Here is a 17,302-nt window from a genome sequence, read left to right on the forward strand (position 1 = left end):
TGAAACACGTTTATTTTAGAGGAAGGTAAAGTATTAAAAATAAGGCAATGTGCTTCAACAGTTGTCACTGTTACATATCTCTTCAAAATTTTGCTTATTTTCTAAATTTAAATTGTTTTCGAGTTTTTTATTACTGCTTTTTCATCAAAGAGTTTCTTTTGTGCTGTGATGATTTCTTCACTGTTATTTATTTTTCCACTCATCCCTGTTTCTGACCCCAGTATGTTATTTTCTGAATTCTTATAACAGTGCAAAACTTATAGACATCTATCGTACCCGACACAATATAAGTGCATCAACCGGTTTGAATGATCCAGCTGTTGCTACAGGGATTTCTGACCTTGTTTATGAATCTAAGAGAACACCTGCTGAGCCTGATACACTTGATGATGACCTTGTAAATGCATGGGCTGCAAATCTAGGTGATGATAGCTTGTGGAGCAATAATGCAACAGCAATGAATAGGGTGAGAAATTTGACTTGTATGGTATATAATCTTGGTTCTTTTTGTGTGTATGTGTTTGTGAGTGTATTTAGTTTAATATTATACTAGAGAATAACCCTCCATACTAAGCACAGGGCCAATATTTTCTTTTCTTTTTTACTTATGTATTCTAATAAATTTTGTTTAGCACCCTTTTTCTATGTTGTAAATTTAGGTTATTATTTTATTTGATTTTTTATGTATAGATTTGTTATTTTAATTTTAGAGATTAAATCAAGTTTTATTCTAAATAATATCCCCACTTTATGGGTCCTACATCACTTGAAATGAGTTTTTGTTTTTGTTTTTTTCTTTTTAGTGGAGGTAAGTACCATTTGAGTGGGTAGACAAATGGCTGAGGAAGGAATAACCACTTTTGAGATGCTCTTTCTTGAGAAAATAAGGTGCCACTTGTCTGAGGGAGAAGGTCTCTAAAATTCTCCTAACCGTAATGTACATAGCATGTATTTTGTCCTGCTGGATCTGCCACTTAACAGCTTCAAGATTCCAACCATCTGTCTTAATAAAAAATGCATTACTATTTTATTGGCTGTTTTAAAATTGTTGGGTACCAAAATTTATCTACTTCCACCTATAGTAAATCTTGTGGGTGTAGCCCACCTAATATTGTTTCCAACTGATCATCCCTCCTAATGTGCTTCCCATGTATCATAGTTTGGAGGATGGGTTCCTATCTTTCACCTCAAGGAAAGATAAAAATATTCGTGTTGCTAGTTCTGATTCTATTGTTATGAATTATTCTATTTGATATTTGACATCTACTTTATGTTGGATAAGGAATGACACATATTCCCCTGGCATTGTTTTCCTCATATTTCCTTTAGGCTATGCTTGGTTTAAAGGAAAAAGTGGGGAAAGGAAGGGAAAGGTAGGGAAACCTTTACAAACCCTGTATGGGTTTTCCTACCTTTCCTTTCCTTTTCCTACTTTTTCTTTCAAACCAAACACAACCTTAGAGACTAATCATCAGTCCGGCTCCACTTGTTGTCAGGTTAATGAGTTTCTTGCTGGTGCGGGAACGGATGCTCCAGATGTTGAAGAGGAGAACATTACATATAGACCTTCTGTTGGTTATGACGATATGTGGGCAAAGACACTTCTAGAAGCTTCAGAACCAGAGGTATGGACATTGCCCAACCTCTCTTGATTAGGAGAGGAAGACAGCAGGAACACAGAATGCTGAACAGTATCTCTGGAAGGTAGCTCAGGAAAATAACCAACATTTAATTTTACAGGAAGATGATGCAAGGTCATCTGGGACATCTTCTCCTGAGTCAACAGGATCTGTTGAGACTTCCATATCATCCCATTTTGGTGGTATGAGCTACCCATCCTTGTTCAGTTCACGGCCATCGGGCTATGGATCTTCAAAAACATCGGTATTAAACCACAAACACCATACATATATCTGAATACCTCCTCTTCATGATCATCATTTTGCACCAATGTTTCTATATCTATATTCAAAAATATCTGTATTTTTCACATATTCTGGTTTTTGGACTATGAAATTGCTGAAGATCTTTATTGTTTCAACACAATTTACATGGTATTATTTATTTAATTTATAAATAGTGGCACATGGAACAAGGCTTTTACAGAGTATGCAGCCATCTTTTATTTATCAATCAATAAAGTTTTTTCCCAATTGGGTTTGGGTGCATAAATCCCTTTCCCATTCCACCATATTTAAGGTTATCTCTTCCTCAACAGACAATAAGAGGAAGGAGGAATTTTTGAAAATTATTACAGACCTGGACTCAAAGAAGGAAGGTGAATACCTGGAGGATGATCTTAGAAGGAAGAGGGTGATGGAAAAGAAAGAGTATGACTCACTAGTGTTCCAAGAAGAGGTGAGGTGGCGGCAAAAGTCAAGAGGCACTTGGTTAAAACTTCGGGATGATAACTGCTTTCTTTCATAAAATAGCGAATGCCAGAAGAAGGGTTAACTCAATTAAGAAGCTGCAGGTTGATGGGAGGCTGGTAGAAGATGAGAGAGATTGAGTGAGCTATTGTGAGCTACTACAGGCAATTGTATAAGGATCCTTGTCATTTCAGACCTAAGTTAGATGGTATCAACTTCGCAGTGCTATTGCTAACAGAACAACAGGTGACTACTGATATAGAAAAGCCATTTTCAAAGCAGGAGGTCAAGAAGGCTATTGATAAAATGGAAGGGGAGAAGGCACCTGGTCTAGATGGCTTCACAATATTATTCTATAAGAAACTTTGGGGTTTAATCAAATCAAACTTGCTCAAGTCCTGGAAGAATTTCATAATTCAGCAGCGTTGGAGTACTGGGAGTGATGGACTCTCTCATCTCCGTCTACCAAGGAGCTTTTGTCCACAATAAACATATACGTGTGCAGTGTGAAAAGGCATTTGTAAAGCTTTTGATAAGCTTTCTAAAGGCTTAAAACCCAAAGCGGGGGATGGAAGGACGTTGTACTTTTGCATGGACCCTTGGTGTGGGGATAGTGCTCTAAAAGATGTTTTCCTGGCTCTACTTACAATGGCTGTAGACAGGTCAGCCGTAGTAGAAGACTCTTTTGTGGTGGAAAATAATGTGATTACATGGACACCATCCTTTAGGAGAGGCTTCAACCTAGGTTCAAAGTATCAGAAACGCAAAGTGTATCGGAAAGGCAATTTTAAGAGATGTATCGAGACACACATAGATACAAACAAAAACCAAGATACACATGGATATGCTATGATACTCAAATAAATACTAAAAAATATATTAAAAACAATAAGCACAAGGTATAAGGTGGGTTAGGTCGAGTCGACACAATGACTTTGTGGGCTAGCTCGCGGGCCTAGGTGGTCTATGCCTACCTAACTTGGAACCACTAAAAGGTCAGGCCCGACATAGCCCATGGCACGAGCCTAGGTGGGCCTGGGTCGGGCAGAGCCATGTTGTGGACCAAGGCTGGGTTGTGTTACAGGCTAGGCCCAGGCCGAGTTGGGCCAGTTTTTTTTTTTTTTTACATTTTTGTTTTTTTTCTTTTTTTGCTAAGTCTAAACGTGACACAAACTTTGGGAAAAATAAAAATTTAACAAAAAATACTTTAACAAAATACAAAAGAGACAACAAGTTGAAAAGAAAATATTAGAAATTTTATTTCATTTGAATTTAATGAATACAAAGTAAAAAACAAATTAAACAATACAATGGAATTTTGGAATTGGAATAAAATATAAAAACAATATAATCAAATTAAAAATAAAAACTTACAATGGTATTGAAAAAGTAACAAAGAATTTAAATAAAATTGAAAAACAAAATTTGCAATAATTTTAATAATGTTATACAATTATTGAGTATACAAAAACATATTGACTTCATTATTTTCTTCAAGTTCCTTGACCTTGATCTACATCATCTGCTTCTGGTGAAACATCAGGTGAAGTGTCATGCCCTCCTTTATCTTGTAGTCTATCCTCAACATCTAGCAAATATTTCAAACATATGTACATCTCTAGGCTTTCATCTTTCATGCAGCTTCTCTTGTTGTCTAGCACCCTAGTACTTTCACTAAAACAAGAATCCGATGGAACTATAGACACTTGAGGGGTTAGTAGATCACGTGCCATGGTGGCAAGAATTGAATAATTTTTTCCATGTCACTCCACTAGGCTAAAATATCAAAATTATTTAATTCCTAGTTGAGGGAATCAATTAAATTAGAAAAACTTAGCTTGTAAAAAATAATAAGTTCAATAAATGAATTTGATGATGAAGTGGTAGCAGATTTCTGTCTTTTTTTATTTTTTCTCTTCCCCTACTCGAACTAGATGTTTCAGATGTGGAAGTTGTTGTACCTGTATAAGTTCTCCGATGCCCTAATAATTGAGATTCTTATAAATTGTACATTTCAAATAATAGATTATTAATTTCCTTTTTTATTTCCAATTCCAGTTCTCATATTTTCACAATAAGATTCAAGTAATTCTAACATAGAATAGGTCGAATTCCACCTATGTTGAACATCTAATACAAATTTTTTACAGTTAAACCATATTTCTTAATCCAAAACTTCTAATATATATAACACAATTTCTAATTTTAGAAATATGATGAGAAATAATATTCAAAGTATCTTGATCACAAATTTAAGATGCAACATGCACATCTAATATGAAATAACTTACTATTTAAACATGGTTTTAATTGAGATTTTAAAATATTTATTTTTGAATCATTATTACCAACATTATCAAAACTAATAAAAAAACTTTATTTTCAATTCCATAAATATGTAAAGTATTTAAAATACTTGCAATAACTGCTAGGCCAGTATATGGCCATTCAAGTCTAGTTAAACTTACAATTCTTTTTTGTAAAAGCCAATGTTCAGAAATAAAATGTCTGGTAGCACAAATATAACTTATATTATATTTAGAAGTCCAAACGTTAGATGTAAGTGCCGGCCCACAGATGGCACAACCCACCTATACAGCTCCGATATATATGACCATAAATAAGTTATTCAGACTTAAAAACCTTACTTTAACGGTTTACATGAAGTGTGAGAGATCAAGACATAATCGGTAACTGTTGAAAAATGACGGAAAAACTAAAATGTGTACATATATACCTTACCTTGATTTTCAGAAAATCAAAATAATGTCTTAATATTTGTTAATATATAAATTTCAATAATCAATTTTAGCATTTATTAACAAACATCTAGGGGTCTGACCCAACTTGAACCTAGGTTTTGTATTCAGGGTTGGTTCAACCCATATATTTAAATATTTGTATTTTATATATAAGTATTATAATATGAAACTTATAATATATATATATTTATGTTATGCCATTTATATAAAATATTATATATGGCATATTTTATGTATAAAGACTTAGGCCTGACCCGACCCGTAATCACCCCAACAAGCATCCACTAAAAAGAAAAAATGTTTATTTAAGGATCAAAATGCATAAAATTTGAACAACAAAATAGATTTGGGCGTAGTGGTGGACTCATGTTCATTACAAACTAGTGACCAAGCTTTAAACCTTCTTATAGCCTACTTTAGTTTTTCACCCAAAATTATGTGCTTTAGGATAGACGTTAGAATGGCATGCCAAATTTGAAATTCAAATTCAAACTTGCCTTAAGGATTAGAGAGAGAGAGAGAAAGTAATTATGAGAAGGATTAGCAATAAAAGAAACATTAATGAGAGAGGGAATAATTAAAGTAATTGATAAGAGAGTGGAAGAGAAATTAATTAGAAGGATTAGCAATAAAAGAAAGATTAATGAGAGGAGTAATTAAAGTAATTAATGAGAGGGAGAGTAATTAACTAAAGTAATTAATTTGTAACACTAGAGTATCAGCTTGTATCGGGTTCGTATTGGCTGATACATTGTGAAATTTTGAACCTTGGCTTCAACAATTGGGAGCTGGATTTGGTGGCCCATCTTCTTGAAGTCCTTCAAAGTCAGCAGATGAACTTGCAAGTCCAAGATACAAGATGCTAGAAATGGACAAGCTCTGCAGAGTTCTCTGTCAAGTCCTTCTATTCAGGTCTTGTAGGAGAGGCAAGAGATACTTTCCCTAGCAAAATCCATATGGAGAATAGCAGCACCCTCTAAAGTAAAATTCTTCCTTTTGGGTGGCTGTGTTGGACAAATGCTTGACGAAGGCCATGCTAGTGAAGAAGGGTTTTAATGTCCCTGACCTGCTTTGTGTCTTCTGAAACTAAGAGGTGGAGACATTGAGCCACTTGTTCCTGTACTGCAGCTTCAGTGTTTCAATATGGAACTATTTTCTTGATTCTATAAACTTGAACTGGTGTGCCCCTGGGTCGGTGAAGGACCTGTTAAAAGGCTGGCAGGTCCGGGGTATGTCTAGAAAAGGGAAGGTTTTCTGGTCCTATATCCCTGCTGCAATTATGTGGACCATCTGGCTGGGAAGAAACTACAGAATTTTTTAGCAGAAGCGGGGTTCAGAATTTTTTATCAGTGGTGATAAATGCAGCCGTAGGGTTCTTAAAGAACTGGTTGTCTGTCCATAATGAAGCCCTTTCCTCTTCTTTTTTGAGGGTGGATATTTTTGGGGGTCCCTAGTGGGCTGTCATGTACAGTTTCTCATTGTACAAAGGACCTTGTTTAGTCATTAATACAATATACTAATACTTTATTCTTGTCTGCTTTCCCTTTCACCTTTTAAACCTTCAATTTGCAACAAACCAGTCTCCTCAGTTGCTTAGTCTTGTCTTCATTGTAGCTTACCAAATTGCTTTTGTTGGTTTTGCCTAAACTTTATTAGGATTACCCCAATCTTCTCTCAAATGCATTCACTTTTAGTTCGTTCACTCTGGTGTGATATGTATTTATTATTAAACAACACTCCAAAAGTACACATTTATTACCCAGTTCTAAGGCAGTGTGCAATATAGTTTTTCAATCTTCATAGCTAAACAAAAATAATAGAGCTGGTCATTTTGGGGTATTTCTTTGCCATTAACCTTTACTATTTTCAATTCCGATGGTCACAAAATTCATATAGCCTATTTTGAAACCTTTATACTCGAAAGCATCCTTCCATATTACTAAATTTGAATTACTTGTTGTTCAAAACTGACATCGGAATTTGGAATTTGGAAACTCATTCATCTCTCCCCAAATTGTTCGTTCAGCAGTCATAGAAGTCCTTAATATTATAAATATAGTATCTTACATATTTCAATGAACACTAGTTTCAAATCATCCTGCTTCCTGATTCTTTTACATAATTTCCATTATTGATGTCTAGAATAGTAGTCGTACAAGACTACAAAGACTCTTTAGATTTTGAACAGAAAATAAAAGAGAAGAAGAGAGATAGAGAAGGAGAACTTGTGGGAGAAGCTTTGAAAGAAGAGAGTGGTTGAAGTGCTTAAAACATCCGCCCCACTACTTAATTTATATACATAATTTCCTAATTGTAAAAGAACTTTAATGCTTACATGGCAATATAAGATAAGATTAAAATAAAACTAATCCTAGATAAGATAGAATAAAACTAATCCTACTAGGAAAGCTAATCCTAATCAATTAAATCTAAGTACATCTCAGGGTGTCACATGAATACACTTAATGTGGGGTCCACAGTTTCCTACACTCCCCCTCAAGTTGGGTAGTAGATATTTGTCATTCCCAACTTGCATAGATCTTCTTCTAACTTCTTTCTTGAAACAGCCTTGGTGAGAAGGTCTGCAAGCTACATGTCGGAGGCGATGTAGGGAAGCATACTTCTTGAGATGTAATTCTTTCTCTGATAAAATGCCTATCCACTTCAATATGCTTAGTTCTATCGTGCTGTATTGGATTATGGGCTATATTGATGGCAGCATGATTATCACAGTACAACATTAGGGGTTTCTCATAAACAATACCCAATTCCTCAAGTAATGATCTCAACCATAGAATCTCAGCCACACCATTTGCCATGGACCTATATTCAGTTTCAGCACTTGAACGAGAAAAAACACTTTGTTTCTTACTCTTCCAGGAGACCAGATTACCTCCTACAAAGGCACAATATCCAAAGGTAGATCTTCGGTCATCAACACACCCAGCCCAATCAGCATTTGTATAGACTTCTATTTTCATGTAGTCAAATTTCTTGAAGAAAATGCCTCTGCCTGGGGACCTCTTCTAATATGCTAATATCCTTTCAATCGCAAGGAGATGAGTAATTCTAGGAGAGTGCATATATTGACTAACTACACTGATTGCATAACTGATGTCAGGTCGTGTGAGGCAAAGATAGAGAAGCTTTCCAACTAAATGTTGGAACATAGCTTTATCTTCAATAGGCTCTCCTCCCTCTGCACTAATCCTGTGGTTCTGTTCAATAGGTGTGTCCGCAGGCTTAACTCCCAACTTTCTTGTTTCTTCTAGTAAATCAAGAACATACTTTCGTTGAGAGACAAAAATCCCATGCTTGGATCTAGCTACCTCAATGCCCAAGAAGTATCGTAGTTCCCCTAGATCTTTTACCTCAAACTCTTGATGGAGTTGCTTAAGAGACTCAATTTCACTAGTATCACTCCTTGTTACTACAATATCGTCCACATACACGGCAAGCAAGGTTACGGACGAATCCACTCTCTTAATAAATAAGGTGTGGTCTGACTGGGCCTGCACATATCCGAACCTATCAATGGATCGTCTGAATCTGTCAAACCATGCTCTGGGAGACTATTTTAGTCCATATAGAGCTTTGTTCAACTGACAAACCTTTCCTATCTCCATACCATAAAATCCTGGAGGCAACTGCATGTAAACTTCTTCCTGCAAGTCTCCATTGAGAAAGGCGGTTTTAAAATCCATCTGATACAATGGCCAAGAGTAACTAGCTGCAAGAGATAATAGTACTCTGTTAGTGGTCATTTTTGCTACGGGTGCAAAAGTTTCTAAGTAGTTAATACCATATGTCTGAGTAAATCCTTTTGCAACTAATCGGGCCTTATGCCTTTCAACAGAACCATCAACATTATGTTTCACAATGAGTACCCATCTACATCCAACCGGTTTCTTTCCTTTAGGATGATCAACTATCTCCCAAGTATTGTTTTTGATGAGGGCATCCATTTCTACTTTTATTGCATCTTTCCATTCTGGTACTTCCAATGCTTCTTGTATTGTTCTGGGAATGGGAATATCAGCAATGAATGCGAGAAAAGACTTGTAGGAGGGAGACAAATGATCATAGGATAGGAATTGAGAAATGCAGTGAACTGTGGTGCAACTGTGTTTGCCTTTACGGACTGCTATGGGGAGATCAAGGTCCCTGAATGAAGGTGAAGGCACCACGGTTGGATGTCTCTCCTCTGTAGTATTTGTGGTACTTGGATCTGGATCTACAGAAGGAACTAGGGCTACTGTGGTACCTGGATCTGGATCTGTAGAGGGGACTGGGACTGGCTTGCACTGCTGAAGTTTGAAATCAACCTGTCTCCATCGTCTATGATAGACTCTCACATCCTTGCACCTTTGACATCCTTCCCCATTATATCCTTCTTCACTTAATGGGTTTGGTAAAGGAACTTCCAATGATCTACTCCCGACTTCACTATTCTCCCCCTGAGGAGAAACCCTTGGATAATAGGGTTTATCCTCAAAGAAGGTGACATCCATCGAAACAAATCTTTTTCTAGAAGTCGGTTCATAAAACAATATCCCTTTCGAGTTTGGACATAACCAAGGAAAATACATTTGGAGGCCTTGGGATCAAATTTGGAATGACGAGGGACAAGGATTTGAACGAAGCAAGTGCACCCAAAGGTTTTGAGGGGAATGGTAAACAATTCTTTATCAGGGTATAAAAGGGTAAATGGAGTTTTCATGTCAAGAACGCGTGAGGGAATCCAATTAATGAGATAAACAGCTGTAAGAACAGCATCCCCCTAGAAACGTATAGGCACATTTGAGGTAAACATAATGCCTCTGGCTACCTCTAATATGTGCCTATTCTTTCTTTTAGCAACCCCATTCTACTGTGGTGTATGTGGGCAGGTACTTTGATGGATAATCCCATGATCAAGCATGTAGGAGGCTAATGGGTTTGCAAAATATTCTTTTGCATTATCGAATCAAAAATTTTAATTTTGACCCCGAATTGGGTTAAACCAAAATATTTTTTCCTTTAGGCTAATGGGTTTACCTCATCTCGAGAACGCATAAGGTAAACCCAAGAAAATCAAGTGTAATCATCAACAAATAATAGGAAATATCTGTACCCCCCCACCCCCATGGCAGTGGTATGATAGGGTCCCCAAACATCAGTATGCACAATTTCAAAATGAATATTGCTTCTGTTATTACTTAATGAATAGGTAGTCCTGCAATGTTTTGCAAGCTCACAACTTTCACATTTCAAACTAGTCATTTGGACATATTCAAATATACTGGGAAACAAACTTTTCAAAGCCTGAAAGGATGAATGGCCCAATCTATTATGCCAAAGATGACCTGATCAATAGACTGAGAAACAAAGGATTTCTTAGTTTCACTATCTTCCTGATGAGCACTTCCTCCAAGTAGGTAGATTCCATTTGTCTCACAGCTAGTCCCAATCACCTTCCTTGTTTCCACATCCTGAAAAACACATCAATCAGGAAAAAAGGTTATTGAACAATTCTGCCCTTTTGTAATGCTGCTAACTGAGAGCAAGTTAGTATTAAGCTTAGGAACATGCAGGACGGAGGATAGTGAAATTGCATCAGACAACTTGATGTCTCCTTTGCCAGAAATAGGAACAAGGGATCCATCATCAATGGACACTTTGTCTTTACCAGAAGATAAATGATAGGTAGAGAAAAGTAATGGCAAGCCAGTCATATGGTCAGATGCTCCTGAATCTATTATCCAAGAATGTTCTGTATTACCTAGAGCTGAAGCATGATAAGCTGAGGCCCGATTACCTGATTGAGCAAAAGATGAGGTTGAAGGAGCTGATGATGGCTGAGGAGATGATACTGAGTTATTGACTTCACTTTCTAATTGTGTCAGAGCAGCTCGGACGGCAGCTAGGGTATCTAGAGGGGTACCTCTTGAAGTCGTTGAGGCTGCACTATCAATGTTGACAGCCATATTGGCATTACCCTTTTTGTTTCTGAGTTTTGCTGGAACTAGATGTGGATGCAACTTCCAACAAGTATCTTTGGTGTGTTTAGGTTTCTTACAATGTTTACAAACTAGATCCTTTTTAGTCTCTTTCTTCATATCCCTTTCCTTATCTCCCCCTAGCTTGGGTTTAACTGCTGCCAGGGCAGATTTGAAAGGCTACTACTGTAACATAACCTTTCTCCTAGTCTCTTTACTGTGCACTAGGGAATAGGCTTGAGATAGAGTTACACTTTCTCTTGTCAATAGCTGCTGTCTTACAATATCATATTCAGAATTTAGACCAGCCAAGAACTCAAATACTCTGTTAGTTTCAATTTGCTTTCTATAAGTCTGTGCATCTTTCTGACTCTCCCATTCAATTGTCTCAAGGTGGTCAATCTCATGCCACAGGGATTTTAGGGTTGAGAAATAAACAGAGATCTGTTTCTCTCCTTGTCTAAGATTTTTTACCTCACATTTCAGCTCATAAGCGCTAGCAACATTAAGGGGCTGAGAGTAGGTTTCTTTCACAACATCCCAAATTTCTTTAGCTATTTTTGCCCATAAGTAATTTCGGCTGATGTGTGGCTGCATAGAGTTGCACAGCTATGTCATCACCAAATAATTTTCCTGAATCCACTTAGCATAAGTGGAATCCTCCTTGGTTGGTTCCTTCACATCTCCCAACAAAAAGTTCAGCTTTCCTCTTCCCCCAGTGGCCATCATGGTTAATTGGGCCCACTAAGTAGTTTGAACCATCAAACTTTACAGTTGTAATTTGGAATGTGTTTTCAGCCATGCTGCCTGAACCAGCCCTAAAAACACCCTCCCCTTGGCTTTTAAACTCCATTAGAATGCTTCCTAATTACTGTACCAATCGGCCTACTGGGTCTGTAGTAGGTAACAGGAGGGTTCTGATTCAGAAACCCTAATTTTTGTGACAGTCGGCCTATTGAGACTGAACTGTATCAGTCCTGTTGAAAAAAAAAAACTCTACTGGATCTTCCAAAGAGCAAAGAAAAATCAAGGGAGACAAATCTTATTACCTCCTTGAAGTAATAACAGCCCTGACACTTGAGGGTTTTCTCTTAAACCCTAAAAGGAATGCAGAAAGGAAGGTTTTTTTTCTTAACCGTACCTCTTATATCAAGAGATCCTTGCTGCTGATTTCAAGAAAGGCTTGAAAACTTACCAGAAAATTCTGAGAAACTCTGATCTTGATAATCAACTTCAGTCTTGACTAGAAAAAACCGAACCGATCTTGAACCAGAATTCTTCTGAAACTTTGATCGAACTTCAGTCTTGAATAGGAAAAAACCGATATTGAACCAGAATTCTTCTGAATTTTTGATTGCCACCTCTAGTCTTGATCAAGAACTGATCTTGATCTTCTTCTCTTCTTCTGATTCTTCCTGGTTATCAAAGATCTGATCCAATCTTTGGACTGCTGCTGTAGATAACCTCCAAGAATCAGCCGAAGGCAGCTTTCTCTATTCTTCCAGCCCTAGGCAGTTCTCATGTGGTCGGCTGGATCAAACTCACATGAGAAGCCCTAAATTTGGCTCTGATACCAAGTAGATGTACAAGACTACAGAGACTCGTTAGATTTTGAACAGAAAATAAAAGAGAAGAAGAGAAGAAGAGAGATAGAGAAGGAGAACTCGTGGGAGAAGCTTTGAAAGAAGAGTGGTTGAAGTGCTTAAAACAGCTGCTCCACTCCTTAATTTATATACATAGTTTCCTAATTGTAAAAGAACTTTAATGCTTACATGGCAATATAAGATAAGATTAAAATAAAACTAATCTTAGATAAGATGGAATAAAACTAATCCTACTAGGAAAGCTGATCCTAATCAATTAAATCTAAGTACATCTCAGGGTGTCACATGAATACACTTAATGTGGGGTCCACAGTTTCCTACAAGAATCAAAGCTGCACTTTCACTGTAACAAGATATAATAGACTTGGCACTTTATTGAAAGAGAAATTACTCACACCCCTTAGTTGTCTGTGACAGGAGAGGGCATCAGCACCAGGTGCAAGCAGATTTAGTGACCCTTCTGTTGGTTCTTCTGCATCAATGTTTGAGGGTCTAGGTTCTCCGGTTAGAGCCTGCGTTCTTTTATTACCAATCGGTTCTTTCTTTCTACAATGAAATCTGCAATTCTAATTATTTGGTCCCCTTCAGGTTAGAGATCCTCCATCATATTCAGCATCTGTTATGCAGAGATATGAGTCATTTGAGAACCCATTAGCTGGGCATGGTGCCCAAAGCTTGGAATCACAAGATGATGAACCAAGTCGTTCTGAAAATCGACAGTTTGGAAAAGCACTCTATGACTTCACTGCTGGTGGTGATGATGAGGTATTATAATGTGGTTTGTCATTTTGTGAAAATAGTCTTTGTCTTCTAAACAATAAAGAGCCTTGTGTAAAATGTTCAAGTAATAAAGTTCTATGCTTCAGACATACTTTGTTTTATATTTACGGAGGTGGTTTACTTTTAAGAGTTCAATATTACAAGACTTATGGGTTATTTGTTTTTCAGCTAAACCTGACAGCGGGAGAGGAACTGGAAATTGATTATGAGGTGGATGGCTGGTTCTATGTAAGTATATTAATAGAGTTACAGACCATGCTTTCATATTATCTGAATTGGAATTAGTACTTCTAATGTATTGACCTTTCAAATTTCAGGTCAAGAAGAAACGCCCTGGAAGGGATGGAAAAATGGCTGGTTTGGTCCCTGTCCTCTATGTTAGCCAATCTTGATGGGAATCTTCTTTACAAGAAATTTTGAATCTCCCCTATCTACCTTCTATTACTAGTATATCCAATCATCCCTTCTTTCTGCATTTCCTGGCGAGAAATGTGAACCCTTCAATTGTGACTTCTACCATTAGCCAAGAAAAAAATCATTTTCACAGTTGACAAACTATGAGGCCTTTTTCTCTAAACTATACTTGTCATTTTTCTGCAATCCGAATAGTATGAAGTTGGTTGACAGAAGCATTTTTCTTCTCCTTTTCCCCTCCAAAATTCACAGCAATTTCTCTTCCTTGTCCTTCCATTAGCATGGAGTTTGTAGAATTAGTCATTCATTTTTCAGGGTTTCGTTTTCTCATTTGTAACATATGAAAAAGTTCCTCTTTGTTTTTTTTCATTTATTTTTTGTGTATTCCATCTGTTTTCTTTTTTTTTTTTTTTGACCATTAATTTTCTGCCATAGTCATCACGGTAACCTATGGCAGATTGATCTTTCCCATCAACAGTAATGAGTATTGTATTGAGCAAATTGTAACCTTAGTTAATATATTTCTGTTTTGGGTTGTTCAAGTGGGAGTTGGAATGGTTATTAAAAGATTCCACAAGATGTTCTTTCTGCATACGAGTTACAGGAGCCCCCCCCCCGGTCTCCTCTCCCCCAGCCCCAGCCCCAAATTCATCTTTCTTTCATTTTCTCAACCCTTAGAGCTGTGTTTTGTTTGATAGAAAATAAGAGAAACAGAAAGTTGAGGGTAAGTTCTAAGGAAGTTCTTAAAAAACTCATTTATTTTCTGTCAAACCAAAAATAGCGTAAGGAAATCCTGGGAAATGATGCTATTCAAATAAGATGAAAAAATAAGGGATTCCATTTTGAGCTCTGAAGAACATGCCTAAACTAGAATTGCTTCTGGATAATTTATGCAAAATGTTGAAGAATTATTGACAGGACTGAAAATATTGTTGTAACCTCGAACTACATGCTACATTTCCGCCCTAAATAACTAAATGAAAATTGATCATGACTGATCCAATTTTTGAGTTATGGAAAGAGCAGAACATCACATGATTCGTCGACCATGGAAAGTGGTAATTGCTTGTATTTGTTTTATCCACTTGAATTTTCCCGCTGTTTAGTTTTCCTGTTAACTTAGTTCTGTTCTTTCATTTAAATTTCTTGATCACAGAAGTTCCAAGGACTAGGACTACCTTGTTAACGGCAAAAGCAGGCTGTTCATTGAACTTGGAATTGGTTCAACTACCAATAACACATCACTCTGCTCTGCTGATTCAACCATAATTATATTAAGATAAACATGTTTTTCATCTTTCAACCCATTATGAGGACCTGAAACTCAGTATTTGGCATATCAGTGACCCTGAAAATCGATGCGTATAGTACGATACGTATCATTGTATCAATACTTTGGACATTGTTTTCTTGCTTATAAACATTTAAATTTTTAGGGGATGCTAACCGAGTCCCATTCACTTCAAAAGTACCTTCTCCTATCTTTTCCCTCAATTGTACTTTGTCTAGTGTTTGGATCCACCAGTCCATGAGCAGATCCCCTTAAAGTTTGTTACTTTGCTTGCTTGATTTTTTAACCATCTGATCTGCCAAGCAGCATCTTCGTCTTGGAACAAAGAACTCATACTGATGTTAGGGGTCCTATAACATTCCTCAGCTATTGTTTGAAGAATCAAGACCAACCATTCATTGGCCCGAGAAGACATTGACTAGTCGCAAAAATAGATGAGTTTAACCTTTAATCTGGACATTACATGTAGAATTTCCTTGTAAAACTCAAGAGGAACATTATTCTACTACCCAATTAATTAAACATAGTAAACTAAGATGGTTATATTGCTCTGTGCAACTCGTATTGGTCAACTGATCTATCTAGGACGTGTCAGATGGTGGGTCCAGATGCTACAACCTTGTGGAGTTACCAAATACCAACTGAGTTTTGGTGGAGGCAACCATATATTATGAGACCTATCCGATGACACAAGGCTCAAAGCCTCAAAGTATCAGAGTATCAAGCAATTAGCAAATGACACGGTAGCTGAGATAATCAGCTGGCGTCCCTCCAAAGATGGAGGTGCAGGATGAAACCGGTATTTATAATTGCAGGTTGATCTGTCCCCACCCCTTAATCCCCTGTAATGGTTATCAAAAATATACATATTGGAATATTCTTGGGAAATAATGCTTGGATATGGTGAAATGGTTGGGATATGCAGAAATATGCCAGGGAAACTCAAAATCCTACAGATGCAGAAATATGCGTCCCACTGGGATGTACTTGAAAAACACTGGAAAATGGTGGAAGAATTAAATAGTATATATGTACTTTTTCAATGAGATAAAATTATAAATCTTTTTTTTTTTTGATAAATATTTTCAATGATACAAATCTTATTTTAATGTTAAAAAATATGCTAATTTCAATGATCAATTTTTCTTTTTCTAGTTTTCTGTTTGAACAATGATAGCACTGTTTATTTCAATTAAAAGGGAGTTTAGAAGTTAAATAAAACCCATGTTATTTTAGTTCTCAAGACATCATTGTAAATTTGTAATATGGTTGAGTGGTAAGTACTTCTCTGCTCTGACCGGAATTCGAATTGTATAGTTGGGGTTTAAAAAAAAGATTTGAATAATAGCAATTGAATAAGGATTTCATATGGCAAGATTTGAAATACTACTGGATTTAATGGACGAAATTAATGGATTAAATAGAAGGCTGACAACAGATCAGCGGTGATGGCCTAAATCCTCTCTTTCATGCACGCTGCACCCTGAAATTTACGTTTAAATAGAAAACCACGTAAACATTACAGCTCAACAGCCGTTCACATATAAAAGAGGTTCTTTCAATCATTTACCCGTTCCAGAAATGTTGTTGAGGCTGCTTATACCAAGTCTGATGTAACAGACTAAAAAATATTGGGAGAATAGAGATAAGAGATATAATGGAGAATGATTGCAAATGAAAAGAAACTTGGACAGCGGAAACTGTAAAGGATTGAAGATTTCTCCTTGCCAGGTTGCACCTAGGTTATAGGGTTGTCTGGGGAGAGGGGCAAACGGCCATGTCACTCTATCACTGCTCTCATAATCTTATTCAACTACATCAGCTGTAACACCAATTGAGCTGGCTTGACTTGGGATTGTATCGTTCGGTAAAACCAATTGGACCAAGCCGTCCTCTGTTGTTGGTTCATGTCCTATTTGGTATGCATCTATCAGGAATTGATGCTTTGAGCTTTTCTTTATTCTGTTTGGTTCCTCAGCAATAATCTTCTTGGATTACCATGGTGGTTCTGATGCCATGGCTGAGTAATGTGAACTGAGGATGTTCAAGGGTGAAAGCAATTTGATGGAGGCCCATCCCAAGGCCCATCTGACCCCTAGGGGCG

General features: G+C 36.9%; 1 protein-coding gene across 2 annotated transcripts in view; it reads left to right on the forward strand.

The window, feature by feature from the left end:
* The window catches only part of LOC104588833 (uncharacterized), a 115,804-nt gene extending 101,355 nt beyond the window's left edge, over positions 1–14,449 (forward strand). Inside the window, exons 20-26 of one of the 2 annotated variants that reach the window (XM_088896063.1) lie at positions 250–466; positions 1,497–1,625; positions 1,741–1,884; positions 13,131–13,217; positions 13,302–13,478; positions 13,662–13,721; positions 13,811–14,449. In XM_088896063.1, coding sequence (XP_088752189.1) covers positions 250–466; positions 1,497–1,625; positions 1,741–1,884; positions 13,131–13,217; positions 13,302–13,478; positions 13,662–13,721; positions 13,811–13,885 — 889 coding nt within the window. In that variant the 3' untranslated portion in view covers positions 13,886–14,449. The remainder of the gene's footprint in view (positions 1–249; positions 467–1,496; positions 1,626–1,740; positions 1,885–13,130; positions 13,218–13,301; positions 13,479–13,661; positions 13,722–13,810) is intronic. The other variant, XM_088896064.1, reaches the window with a different exon arrangement.
* The last annotated feature ends 2,853 nt before the right edge of the window (positions 14,450–17,302 follow it).

This window comes from Nelumbo nucifera, chromosome 1 (genome assembly GCF_055504915.1).
Source record: "Nelumbo nucifera cultivar China Antique chromosome 1, China Antique-T2T, whole genome shotgun sequence".
Lineage (NCBI taxonomy): Eukaryota > Viridiplantae > Streptophyta > Magnoliopsida > Proteales > Nelumbonaceae > Nelumbo > Nelumbo nucifera.